Below are 13,876 nucleotides of genomic sequence, written 5' to 3'. Positions count from 1 at the left end.
ATTTATTTATCATCAGCATATTTACCCTACCTGTAACTCATTATCACCTATTTTATTCTAGTTCCGAACAGGACCTGCTCTTTGTTCTCTTCTGCACAGAACGAGAAACCAACCTGATGAAACTATCACCTTTGAGCAAAGGCATAGGGTGTATGTCATATGGAATATTCATTGTGTAGTTTAGCTCTGAAAACATTGTTAAAAGTATTGCTCCTTATTTGCTGTTCCAAATTGAAATCATAAATGTAATTAGCTACCAGCTTTCTTTGAACAGATGTCCATATATTAATGTATTAGTTACTTGCAGCTAGAATGACAGTTTTTGAGAACTCAGCTCTTTTTGAGTTGGTCCTGTGTTTGATGCCAGTCCCTTCTCACCTTCTTTGTTCCCCTTTATGGTAGCATTTACAGTAAAGCCAAGAGAGGTTCATAAATTGATATTAAGTATGTGGGCAGCTTGTTATTTTTTTCTTAATGTTTCCAGAGAAATGTGAGATAAAGCAGATGAATATGCATATAGTATGTTTTTTTTCTGCACTTCTTGGATTTCTTCTTTCAATGCCTTTTTTATCAATTTTTTAAAATTTCAGTATATTAATCTGATGTGTGTCTATCAGAGCATCTTTGTCATATCTGTGAAACAGTTCTTTCTCAAATATCTAATCACAGCAGAAACTAGGAAAGGTTTTCACATTGTTCTGCAGAAAGTATGCTGTGGAAAAAGACATAACGACTTTCTAGAATAATGAAAGCATTTAGGCTGCATTATAGTACATGAGGCAGAAAACCAAAGCTGTTCTGACAGCCAGTTCTTTATGATGAGAACAGAGAAACTGCTGTCATGTATCGGACGAAGGGTCTGCCTAGCATCCTGTCTCCAACAGGGCCAGCCCTAAGCAGGAGCCTGAGGTATAGCAAAAACAGGGCAAGCATATACTGTATTATGTAATAATTTCTCTTTCTGGTGCTTAGTCCATAAGTCCTACCTCTCTGTTTTCCTAAGGCTGCCTGGTATGGGTGTAGAGCAAGCAAGTTCATTCCGGTGAAGATAAGTGCTCAACATTGAGTACAGTGTCAAAGGCCATGCTGCCAAAGATAGGTCTGGATGTGTTTTCAGGCCCTAAAACTGGAACAAGGGGTAATCTACATGGCTGCTCTTCCAAACTGAGAACAATCCAGGTGGAGGACTTAGAGGAATTCTGGAGATACAAGGCTAAATCCCAGTGCTTATGCATATCATATGTGAGAAAAGCAAGCGCAGGTGGAGGGGCAGGGGGAAGATGTGTTTTCCCAGCTCAGCAGTCTAGGGTGATATCAGTGGAGGAACATCACCCTGCAGTGTAACCTGGTCTGATCTGGAAGGGCAGGAGATCCATGAAGAGGACCACTGCTACTTTGTATTGCACTTCTGGAACCGGCAATAACTGTAATGCCTTTCCTTTTAGCAGCAAGGGACTGACAGCATTAGGAGTGAAGACTTGTGAGGATGCAGGTATACTCTCTTCGGAAAACAGAGTCCTACAATTCTTAAAAAAAAAAAAAAAAAAAAAAAAAGTCTCCACCTGCAGTGTCAAATTTGTTATGTGCTGGTGCCTTGTTTTAATGACTACTGCTAGTGCAGTAGTTCAGTGTGCTAGAGTAACATGGCTGCTTTTATTTGGTTTTGGAAGCTTTTGAGCTTTTTCTCTCCCACAGGTCTGATGTTAATGTGTCTTATGTTCATGACATGGATTACTGTGAGAATTCTGAAAGATTGTTTGAAAATGGGAAAGGGTTAGTGCAGAGGCAGCTCCTCTTGGAGATATACTACCTTACACATCAAAAGAGCATAGATGAGAACATAGGACAGACTAAAAGCCCTCAGTTGGGAGGAGTTAAACACTCACCAATAACCTGCCTACATTAAACCTTTTCCACAATGCGTGAGTCTGAGAGATAAAGGGAGCTATAAAGGGTGAAGCAGCTAGCCGGGCACCAGACCAAACTGCCCACAGCTCCTGAAAGGTCGTGAAAGGCCCAGGTTTGAAGGAGGTGCTTTTAGAAGGAATCAGTATGGAGCCTGAGGAGTACAGACGGAGAGGTGAGTGATCCTCTGCTCTTGGAAATAGGTAGCATTTGCTCACAGAGATTAACTGTTGTAAGGCTGGGAGTGGTACCCAAAATTAGAATGGGCTATATATTCTTTATTTGCACACGTGTCCTTGAGACTTAGATCTGCTGAGGCTGAGACAAAAATGTGTCCCAGGGTTGAGTTTACATTAATGGATTTAGAGTCAGTGAATGACTTAAGCTTTTTGGTCTTACATTTAAAATACTGGGGGAAAGCTGCAAAACTGATTCTGAATAAACTTGTGCTGAGGGCTGATGCACAGTGGCTCTTCCCTGGCTGACAACATGAATCTTCAGTGATACTGACACAGTTCTGAATATGGGGAGCAAACTTTGGTCCCAGGGCTGGAGGAGATTGCCTAAAAAGCAGAGAAAAGGTGTGGAGCTGTTCAGCTGTTTTCAGAGGATGCAAAAGGGCGTATGCTATAATGACAGGGAAGCATGGGGCATTATGAAAATTTAATTTCTGTGAAATGCCATTTCAATTAATTTATAGGTAAGAAAATCTGTGTATCTTCTCAGTAACCAAACAAACTGTACTTGTACCATGATTGTATTTTAAAGGTACATCTGAACTATTCAGTGATGACACTGAAATAACCCTGTGAATCTGTTCTGTCCCCATGAAGCCTGTTCTAGAAGTTGTGTCTCTACATTATTAGATGGGACAAGTAGGGTGTAGGAGGAAGGTTAGTTCCTGTGGCTATCCTGGGAGCAGTATTCCAAGCCCTGTCCAATGCTAATGACAGATTGCATGAAGTGCTAGTACTACTAGTGAGTTTTCCTGCAATCAAAACTCAAAGCACTGGTTTGCCTCTTCCAGGGAAAGAGATGGTGGATTACATTTGCCAGTACCTGAGTAATGTGAGAGAGAGACGGGTGACTCCTGATGTACAGCCAGGTTACATGAGAGCCCAGTTGCCGGATTCTGCCCCAATGGACCCAGACAGCTGGGACAACATCTTTGGAGATATAGAGAAGATTATTATGCCCGGGGTAAGAAATAAAGTATAATCGTGACAGGAAAAAGCCATTACTACCTGGCGTGAAGACCAAATCCTGGGAATGCACAGGTTCTGCAGAACATTTACCTAAATAAGTAAAGTACCCAAAATGTAGAGTAAGTCTTGTAGACATTATGTCCACAGAAGGATTCTGGAGATTACTGCTGTGTTCCTAACTACAATTTTAGGGAATAGACTGAATGTATTTTTCAATTATTTTATATGCTAAGAGTAACTCATGTTTGCTTAGAGGGAAATACTGGTTTTCTGACACTGGTGAATTTAGCTTCACAAGGCCTCTACCTGCTGAACTGCATCATCTCAATTCCAGAGATGTGGAAACTCAGGCACAGAACAGTGAAACATCTCTTGCCGAAGGTCATGTACATACAAGATCTGTCTCCTGCTGTTTGAATGTAAAGGTCTCCATTTTCTTGTACGTAAATGCTGCAGATTTTGCTAAGGGAGTTCATATTACCTTATTAAAAGTTTTATGTAAGAAGCTGTTTCAAAGTCTATTTTAAAATTTTCTTTATAGATGTTTGCAGAAACTTGGTCTGATGTAGGAGAGCTAATCACATTAAATATGTTAGTGTCCCACATACAAGCTCCTTCAGATATATAGAGGGGGAGCTATATAATTCTAAATTGCTGTGTGTACCTAAAGGCAAGCTGTTTGACAGAATTAGCAAGAGCAACTTTGTTGCAAGGATTCCCCTTAAAGATAAATATTTTGACAAATGTTTCTGACTGTTGTGCAATGTTCAAGAGACCATTCTTTCCTGTTCAGAATCTTTGTCTGCCTGTTTAATTCAGATAAATGCTTTTGCTATAATTTGGAATTTATCTAATAACGACACAGTGTTATCATTTGCTAGTGCTGCACTCCTGTTGATATTATCTCTGTAGCTTTCTGCTAGCAGATCTATAATTGCACGTTATTATGTTGCTGTGATCCTTTTCCATCACTTTAAACAGATGGTAATCACTACATCTCGTGCAGAATTTTGTGACGTTTTCAGACTTAACTTCTAGATGATTTTGTTCTAGGTAGTCCATTGGCAAAGTCCACACATGCATGCCTACTTTCCAGCTCTTACTTCCTGGCCTTCACTTCTTGGAGATATGTTGGCTGATGCAATTAACTGCTTGGGATTCACATGGGTAATTTTTTGTTGTTGTTGTTATTGTTATTTTAGTTATTCATCTCCTGCGTGTATTATGCAGGAGCAGGTCATAGTCATTCTTTCTTGTTCTGTGAGTCAGTATAATTACTTAACTTTAACCAATTGTATGTCGTTTGCGTAAATAAAAAATGTCATTGGAAAAATAAAATAGAATATGTAAGAGCAAACGTTACCTAGTAGTAAGAGGTGAATGAAGAAAATATACCACTAGAAATGTCTGTTTTCTAATTCTTTGCATATCCCACTGTGAGTATTGTTCCCTGTCATCTAGTCTCAGTGCCAAGACTGTTACGCAAGCACGGCAGGCAATAGAGCAGCCACCATCCATGGCTGCAGGCTAGGTTGGGCTCCATTCCAGTTCTCCTGCTCCTTTGAGAGAACACACTTCCTATTTTTCCTCTTCTGAAAATAATTGTTTGGTGGCCTGTCCCGGAATATATGCGTATTTTGTATCCTCCTGCAGCAGCTACACAGTGCTACTTGGTTATGACTCCACATACCTCAGCAGTGTTCTGAAGCCAATGTTTTCCCCAGTGGTGAAGTTGCCCGAATTTTTAGATGTATGTCTCTGTGTAAGAAAGCAGTAGAAACTCATAAACCTATAAGAAATTGATGGTTATGGTCTCCATGTAGCTGTATCAGATCAGCTCGTTGTATACACAGAAACATCCATTTCCATGCCCTCAATCTAGTTTTGATAGATTTCTGTTAAGTTTGCAATGCAAACTGATTTTTTCCTAAGTGGAAAATTGGACACTGCAGGACAGCTTTCATCTTTCTTTTGCCAGTTTTCAAAAAGCCTCCCTTAACTCTCAGTTGGAAGACAGATCAGCGCCCTTTCCCTTTAGGGACCAAGAGCATGTACTTGTGTGGTGAATTGCAGTTCCAGCGTTTTGTCTTAAATGGCTCATTGTGATTTTTCTTTTTAATGACTCTAAAATTATTGATAGTTTAGAAGCTCAACACTGAGGTGATGCAGGTAACCTGGAGAGAGCATTTTAAGGAGGTTGGTGTGAGTTTCTATTTGGTGTTCCAAGAGAGCAACTGGTAATGAGCAAGGTACCTGGAGCTGACCCTCAACTGCAACCTTAACATAGAGGTCTGTATTACAGAACTCACCAAACAACATAATTTTTATTACAATAGCATTGTGTTCGGCTAGGTGTGAGCCAAAGTATTAGTTAGCTGATTATAAATGCAATGCTACAAAGCTTGTCATCTGCTTTCGTTGCATCTAGGTGAGATCTCTCCCAAGGCAATTAAAAAGTGTTAATAGCTATGAATTAAAACGTGATATGTGGTTTACTCTAAAGGTTATACTCCTACTGTGTTTGCAGGGTGAATTACAGCCTGATTCTCTTTTTTTTTTTTATTTTTTTCTAGGCCTCCAGTCCAGCCTGTACAGAACTGGAAATGAATGTGATGGATTGGTTGGCTAAAATGCTGGGCCTTCCAGATAAATTCCTGCACCACCATCCCGACAGTGTGGGTGGAGGAGTATTACAGGTAGGGGAGATCAGAGGTGGCCTCATCAACATTTTGTTTTCACTCAAGTGAATTTCCCTCTGGGTGATAGTTTTCCTGGAAGCAAAACCAACAAAATTTGCTCTATGGGTCTGAATAGAGACGAATCCCAATTTGACATTACTTTCCCAAATTTTAGTATTAAATATAGGAGACTATAGAATAGGAATTGCTATTGCTTTTAGTCCTAATGGTGTTATGGACGAGGAGCAGGTACTCTTGTGGCCTTACTAAGGATAAATGAGAGTCAGATTTGGTTTCTCCAGTCTGTTTCACATCACCAAATTATTCACTAAAGTGATTGTTATATAGAGTTGTCACTGTCCTGCCAGCAGTCCTTAGCCACACAAGAAATTAATTTTCCTTTTTCTCATGTCTGCTTTGTGTCTCTGAGAGTTGCAAGATCAAGGCCTGAACCTTCACCTCCTTTCATAAGGCCTAAGCAAGTATCCCCTGGAATCAGTGCTGAGGTTCTGTGTTGTTATAAGGAGCTTTGCTCAGGTTTGTAATTTTTACAGGGGATACTACACTCTAGCTGTAGAAGAACAAAAGGAAAATGTGATTTATTTACTCCCCCCAACTTGGTCCTGCACGTTAAAAATATACAGCAGTTAAAAGGTTTTATTTTGTGTTACTGGCCCAGAGCTGCTCATCAGCTGCTGACTTTCCATTGCATCCCAGAAAAGCGGTAGTAGAAATAAAAGAGGGGGTGGGCCGCTGAGCAGTTCCATGACTTCAGTAAATCCCTGGCAAAATAGCAATAAAGTAGCAATATGTTGCACTAAATGAGCAATGTCTTTGCAGAGCACTGTGAGTGAATCAACCTTGGTTGCGCTGCTAGCAGCAAGGAAAAACAAAATTCTGGAGATGAAGCTTTCTGAGCCAGACACTGATGAGTCCTCACTCAATTCTCGCCTCATCGCTTATGCGTCTGATCAAGTAGGTTTTTATGGTTACAAAGAAAAGAAATTCAATTCTGCTGTCTCACCCAGACCATACAACGTGAACTTGCATTTCTCTACCAAGAGAAAAACACAAACATGAATGCCTCACAAGCATGAACGAATCCCTCTAATGTTGCTTTCTGCAAATGGGGAAGCAAAATCAGTGTGAGATGAGGTTTTGTATGGTCCCAGCAGTCCTCAGGAGACTGTTTCACATGACTCATTTCTGCACTTCCTTCCCATTTTCCACAAAGCCTTACTCCAGTAAGTAGGTGCTGATCACATGCTGCTTCAGCTCTTGTTTCTTCGCAGCCTCCTTCCACTCAGGCAGGCACGCTCAGGGCATTACCTCAGTGCTGCTCCTGGTTGTGGTCTCCACTCTAGGCCTCTGTGCTTGTTCTTGGACGAAACATTTACACAGTACTGTGGCTCTGCCTGCAAACCTGTTCTGTCCTTGGACTCCTGAACTGAGCAATCGTATTCCTCTGTGAAAACTGCAAAGGAAACACACTCGTGCTGGTTCTCTTTCAGTATAACTAAAAGGGCTTTTTTTTTGTGAGGGGTTTTGGTCTACCCAGATGTAGGCACACTTCAGGGATTTTTATCTTCTTATGGCAGGGAGGAAGGAATAAACTGAGGTTGATCCATTTCTAGAGGCTCCTTTAAGATCTGAATTTTGATAAAAGGCCCTCCAAACACAGGGTGAGGATGGCGATTATTACATTTTAGAGACCAGTACCCAAATAAGTGGAGCATATGTGTTCCTTGGAATTAACAGTGTATTATTTCTTTTAGTTACAAAGAAGAAACTTTCAGACTTGTATTAATATGGATTATAATAAGGACCTTACCTCTGCTTTTGTTGCAACCACTGTCTTTTGTAAGACCATAATTTATCACAGCTGTTCAGCCTCAAAGCTTGCTTTCTTACTGCTTCTCTTTTTTTAAAGGCACATTCTTCCGTAGAAAAGGCTGGCTTGATTTCTCTTGTGAAGGTGAAATTTCTGCCTGTGGATGAGAACTTTTCCCTCAGAGGTGGAACTTTGAAGAAAGCCATTGCAGAAGACAGAAAGAAAGGCCTAGTGCCAGTCTTTGTATGTTCCAACTTTCTGATTGGGGGTATTGACATAATGTTGTATTCTTAAAGTCAACAAAAACTTATATCTGAACCATTTCTTATTGTGTTGAAATACATTAGCTGAAGGTTAAAATCTATACAAGAATTTCTATTTTATTGAACAAAAAAATTTTAATATTTTGCCTGTCTATGATAGCCTCTCCATTTTTTAAGTGCTGCATCCATTTATTAAACAAATGCCATCTTAACAGGTTTGTTTTCTTCTAGGTTTGTGCAACTTTGGGTACAACTGGTGTCTGTGCTTTTGACAATCTCTCAGAACTGGGTCCAATTTGTAAGTTTTTTCCTCATTTTGAACTATGATAGCACAGAAAAGATATTATGAGAATTTTTCATGCCAAAACCAAGGAGAGTAGAAACACTAATCAGCGGAGTTTTTCAGATGTGTCTCAAAGATCGGTGGAGTCAGCACAAGACTTTGCAGTGATTTTTGTAAGATTTAGATTAGAATGCTAAAATACATTCTATTCAAGATGGATGAAATTTGCCAACTGATAGATCTTTAATGTGGTTATTCAGGGAATACAGACTGTACAGTACAGTGTGCAGTACTGTTGTAGGATGGATACATAAATATTTCACCTAGCAAAGGAGTTTTGAAGGTAGTGTTTGGTAGAACATCCTTTGTAGCCACCAGTTCAATAGGTAAATTTGATATGGTTGCAGATTCTATTCCAGCATAACTTCTGACAAGTAGCTACCAAAGACCTGCAGCACTTTCTGTTAAGGGTCAGAGTGTGGCTTCTATCTCTGGGTCCTTTTTGCTTGCCACCATGGCTTTATTCTGGCTTTGTGCAACTGAGTTGTACTGGGGAATTTCACTTAGCAAAAAGGCAGGTGAGAGAAATCAAACCTTAAAAAGCCTTATTCATATGAAATAAGGAATAGTGTATTTTGTTACAGGGTCCATCTGATTTCAGCATTATCCTATATTTTGGGGTTCTGGATCCACAGCTTTAGAATAAAACTAGATTGTCAGTTGTTTGTCTCTCTTGTTATTTTGTTGTCAGCCTGTCCACCTGCTGCAATAACATGCACCTAGTTTTCAGAGAGGAGAGATTAAGCATGTACTTTGATTCCTTATGTCCCTTACATAACAACAATTTCAATTCCAACAGGTAATGCTGAGGGACTCTGGCTTCATATTGATGCTGCATATGCAGGAACAGCATTTGTATGTCCTGAATTTCGATTGTTCTTGGATGGAATTGAATATGCAGATTCCTTTACTTTCAACCCTTCTAAATGGATGATGGTTCATTTTGACTGCACTGGATTTTGGTGAGTAAAGGCAAAACACAAACAACACCAAAAGGATAACATGCAAATTGCCAAGTCTTTCTCTGCACGATTTTTTGCTAAATACATTCATTCTACAATTGATAGGGTTAAGGATAAATACAAATTACATCAAACCTTCAGTGTTAACCCTGTCTACCTCAGACATCCCAACTCAGGAGCTGCTGTTGATTTCATGGTAAGTTGTTATTTGAGTTGATATTTTAAATTACCTACAAAATGTTCAGACAGACTGCAAAATTCCTCACACTATGGAGCGTGCATATCTTATAGCTGGTCTTATTACATAAAAGCATAAAACCAATTATAGTGAGATCCTAATACAGATTAAATAATAAAACTTTGAACTGAGGCCTGGTTATGAAAATTAATTATAGAATTGCTTTCAGGTATAGAGATTGAAGTACTTAAGATTTTTACACAGATGGGGATCCAGCCTTGCCTTTTTAGTTAGAAGGGTCATTTCTGTGCATTGTGTTGCTGAACTAATTCCTACTGATGGCATTTTGGCTGGTTTTCTTGTATCTCTGATATATAGTAAAATAGAGAAAAGAGTAAGCAATGGAAACACCACACTGAAACAGCAGTAGAATGAATTACATTTTTCTTCAGATTAAGGTATTCATAGGAGAGCTAAGAGGCATTTCACTTTAGATCCATCTTACAGCAGATTTCAGTATAGTAAAACAAAAGAATAGTCACTGCTAATTGTTTCTGCTATGATCTCACCCTAGTGCTGAAAAGATAATTGTTTCCTTGAAATCAATAGTGCTTTTCACTAGAGTGTAGAGATGGACAGAAAAAAATATATCAATGAGTCCCTCTTGTGGTTAAATAGGACCCTACATGTAATTGTGTAGCTCCCTAGTATTCCTTTACATGTTTTGTCATTCTTCCACGCCTTAGGTGTTACTTCCTCTGGAAGGGTCTACCCCTGTATCAACTCTCACTGTTTATAGTTGATTTGGGAAAACGTTCCAGATGGCACTTAAATATGCAGATTACAGGAAATGAAGTGAGCACTCAGTCCTAAAGTGTAAATGGACACATCTTAAATTGATAATGATCTTTAAATGCAAAAAGGTTTTGTTATTAGCTGGTAATTAACTAAAAATTCTACACATATCTAGGCCATAGATTAAGGGGAGTAGCTAAAATCTTATTTTTGCAAATAACTGAAAAAGATGTAGACACAGCATTTCTTCAATGGCTATTTCCTAGGCTTAGCAGATTTTCAGTAATATGAAATTATTTGTGTCAACAGAGATTTCTGACCTGAGTCTGAAGCAGCAAAGGTAGCAATGTAAGTGGACACTCCTTTCTGTTCTTTTTGCACTCATTGATACACTGTTGTATTTTCACAGCACTGGCAAATTCCACTGAGTCGTCGATTTCGTTCTTTGAAGCTGTGGTTTGTGATTCGTTCATTTGGGGTGAAAAAGCTTCAAGCTCATGTCCGACACGTATGTGAATTAATAATGCAAGCATAAATGTATTATGTTCATTTATTGGTAGCTGAGTTGAATAAATTCAGTGATGCAAAGATGAGTAACAGAAATCCTCTGACATACAAAGCTTGCATGTGAATACTAAATGCATGCTGATTTTACTCTTACCTGTAGAGATTGACTGTGTAGACAAAACATTTCCTGTACCCTTCTTGGAAGCAATAGGCAATGGAAAGCGACTCAATAAGTCAATGCCTTCTGCACATTGCTGAGTACTAATCTGTAGAAGCTTTCTTTGAAGCAAAGTGGCAGCTGTTTGGGAGGCTGGCTGTGATGGATGGCTGAACCCATTGCTATGAAAATTTACAGGCTTAAGTCTCTGATGGAGTGTAAATACAAGGGATCATATTGTGGATCAACAGTTGCCACAGGACTCCAATCTGAGAAGGCACATTCTGTTTTCAAACCCTCTTCTAGAAAATTTCCATGCGTAGTCCAGTTACTCTTGTTCATTGTCAAGGGTTTGCGCAAATAGACAGACTTTCAACTTCTTAGCTTTGTTGTCATTCTTCTGTTTGCTACCATTCATGCATTGGAATGATGTATTTTAGTAAGGAAGGGAATTCTTTTTAACTACTTTAGTGCCTTACAGTGGGTTTGTAACAAACCAATACATGACTACTTTTTTTCCTTAATTATAGGGTACTGAAACAGCCAAATTCTTTGAATCCTTGGTTAAAAGTGATCCACTCTTTGAAATTCCTGCCAAGAGACATCTTGGACTGGTTGTATTTCGTCTAAAGGTAAAGACTGGGCCTTTTGCATGTCTCTTTGGAATGAACTGACTACAGCTGATCTCTCCCCAGACATTAAGAACTGTGAATAAGCTTTCATGTAAGAATTTGTAATGCTGGAATTCTTACTGAGATGTCTGGATGTCACTGGAAATTTTAACTATAGTTGTTTTTTGGTTTCTTTTTCTTATTTGTATTTAAAACAGGGTCCCAACTGGCTGACAGAAAAACTCCTGAAAGAACTAAGCAGTTCTGGCAGGCTCTTCCTTATTCCAGCAACCATTCATGACAAGTTCATCATTCGCTTTACTGTAACATCTCAGTTCACAACCAGGGAAGATATTCTGCAAGACTGGAACATCATTCAACACACTGCAGCCCAAATCGTTAGCCAGAATTATGGGTTGCACTGCATCAGTTCTGGTGGTGGGGCAAGGATCCCTGATATGATAGCTAAGCCTAGTTCTGATGCCATTAGTAATGCTTCTCAGCTTTATCTAGACGGAGGAAATTACAAAACACCTTCCAGAAAAATAGTTGTTCAGCCTAAGTTAGTAGCAAGTCCTAGTGCGTGCGTGATTAGTCAACAAGTGAAAGGTCAAGAGGATCCTCTAGATGACTGTTTTCCAGAAGATGTCCAAGATGTTACCAAACATAAGTTAACCTCTTTTTTATTCAGTTATTTATCTGTTCAAGGCAAGAAAAAGACAGCACGTTCCCTTAGCTGCAACAGTGTGCCAATGACTGGTAGTCTCGAGCAATGTAATCCCAAAGCAGCAGCCACTGACAAGAAGGAGTCTTATGCAAATGCCAGAATTCTTTCCAGGCTGCCTGAAGAGGTGATGATGTTCAAAAAAAGTGCCTTCAAAAAACTAATTAAGTTCTACAGTGTCCCAAGCTTTCCGGAGTGTAGCATTCAGTGTGGCCTTCAGCTGCCTTGTTGTCCTCTGCAAGCCATTGTTTAACAAGTAAAAGAGATTGGTCCTTAAGACCTCTCCACGTAGAAAGAGAACCAAAGTTTGCTTATTCATATGCAATACTACATGTTACTTTGTTCAATATGTAAGCAGTGGTAGTGACCTCTGAGAAAATTCCTGTGCTTTTACTGGTGGAAACCTCATGTATTTATAGATTAAAATGTCAAATAAATCTTGTAGGCATATAACATGAAACTCTGGTATGTAGACTGTGGTAAAGAAAATGCTAATTTTTTCCTTATCAGTTCTCCTAATGGACAGTTTCTAGCTGCTAGGCTAGAACCATTTTGACAAAATATGCTGGCCTCAGTAGGGGGTAAGCAATTTAGCGCTCTATTTGCACCATTGATTTTTTTTTCAATACCTTGACTTAAACTCTCTAGACTGCTGCAAGGATCTGTGTGTGCAGACAATGCCAACGTCAATTCTGAACTGCAAAATGAAGGGTGTAACCTCTCCAAGAGATCTTGCTGTATTAGGGCAATTTTAAAACTCCCTGAGTTTAAAAACACAACAGCCCTGCCATTCCATCTGTGCTAATCACTTACAGTGCACAGGAGGCTTTATGCAACCATGCTGCAAGAGCAGTTGCCCTTGCTAAGCACCTGTGGCCTTTCTCAGCATTACCTAAAGTCTGTAAATCACAAGTGCATGAGGAAAGAGAGTAGGAATGATACTTCACCCTTTCTCATTACAGAAGAACTAAGGGGCATTACAGCAGAAAGGGTCTTTATGCAGCAAACAAACTTATTGTTACAAGAGGCCAGTGATTTAAGTATTTTTCAAGAATAATTAAACTGGGAGGAGGAAAATCTATTGAGGGCAGCTTTAAATTCAGAGATACTACTGTTGAATCAGGAAGCATGATGAGTGCTAGGAGATTATTCTGAGAAAGCACTGCTAGATGCTCGCTGCCGCCTTCATAGTTGTTTCCAGACACGTACAATTACCCCATCTTGAAGGCAGCGTACTTGGCCAGATGGATCTTCAGTCTGACCCAGAACAACTATTCTCAAGTTACATAAACAATGAGTCTAGTTAATCAGAACAATTTCCATACTTTTATACATCAGCTAAACTCACAGTAGGGTATTTTGAGGCATGTATTACAAGGGGCAGTAAAATTTGGCCTGCTAATTCTTTCTAGTAAGAATAGATTTATTTTATTCCATTCTGTAATATTATTTGCCTTTTTTTAAACCCTAGGGAAATCTAAGCCACACTTTATTATGAAGTATCTGGCCTGCCATTACTCTATTTGCACCCAAAGGAAAGTATGTCTTAGTTCTTATAAATTGTTCTCATTCTGTGTATGTATTACTTGGTGCATGAAAAATAAGAGGGCATCTCTGTGGCAATGGATAAAAGTTAATGTAAGCATCTAATACAGACTTTTTTGGATTAGTTAATTTCCGACAACTGTAAGTTTCATTAATGGTCTTTTTTAATGAG

General features: G+C 39.2%; 1 protein-coding gene across 1 annotated transcript; it reads left to right on the top strand.

Moving 5' to 3' along the window:
• Positions 1-1,539: 1,539 nt before the first annotated feature.
• HDC (histidine decarboxylase) lies at positions 1,540-13,821 on the top strand. Its single transcript, XM_052808503.1, has 12 exons — positions 1,540-2,080; positions 2,933-3,105; positions 4,164-4,277; positions 5,684-5,806; positions 6,629-6,763; positions 7,719-7,862; positions 8,114-8,180; positions 9,025-9,187; positions 9,293-9,383; positions 10,570-10,668; positions 11,355-11,456; positions 11,654-13,821. Exons 1-12 carry the CDS (start codon positions 2,053-2,055, stop codon positions 12,410-12,412), a joined length of 1,998 nt encoding a protein of 665 aa, XP_052664463.1. The 5' UTR covers positions 1,540-2,052; the 3' UTR covers positions 12,413-13,821.
• Positions 13,822-13,876: the final 55 nt, after the last annotated feature.

Source organism: Harpia harpyja, chromosome 14, assembly GCF_026419915.1.
Source record: "Harpia harpyja isolate bHarHar1 chromosome 14, bHarHar1 primary haplotype, whole genome shotgun sequence".
Lineage (NCBI taxonomy): Eukaryota > Metazoa > Chordata > Aves > Accipitriformes > Accipitridae > Harpia > Harpia harpyja.
Note: the sequence above shows the minus strand (reverse complement) of the source record. Positions and strands in the feature narration are given on the sequence as shown.

Excerpts from the sequence above, each read along its gene's own strand:
- HDC (XM_052808503.1), top strand. The coding sequence starts at position 2,053 with ATGGAGCCTGAGGAGTACAGACGGAGAG. Across the intron at positions 3,106-4,163 it reads AGAAGATTATTATGCCCGGG|GTAGTCCATTGGCAAAGTCC; the intron begins GTAAGAAATAAA and ends ATTTTGTTCTAG. Across the intron at positions 6,764-7,718 it reads TCGCTTATGCGTCTGATCAA|GCACATTCTTCCGTAGAAAA; the intron begins GTAGGTTTTTAT and ends CTTTTTTTAAAG.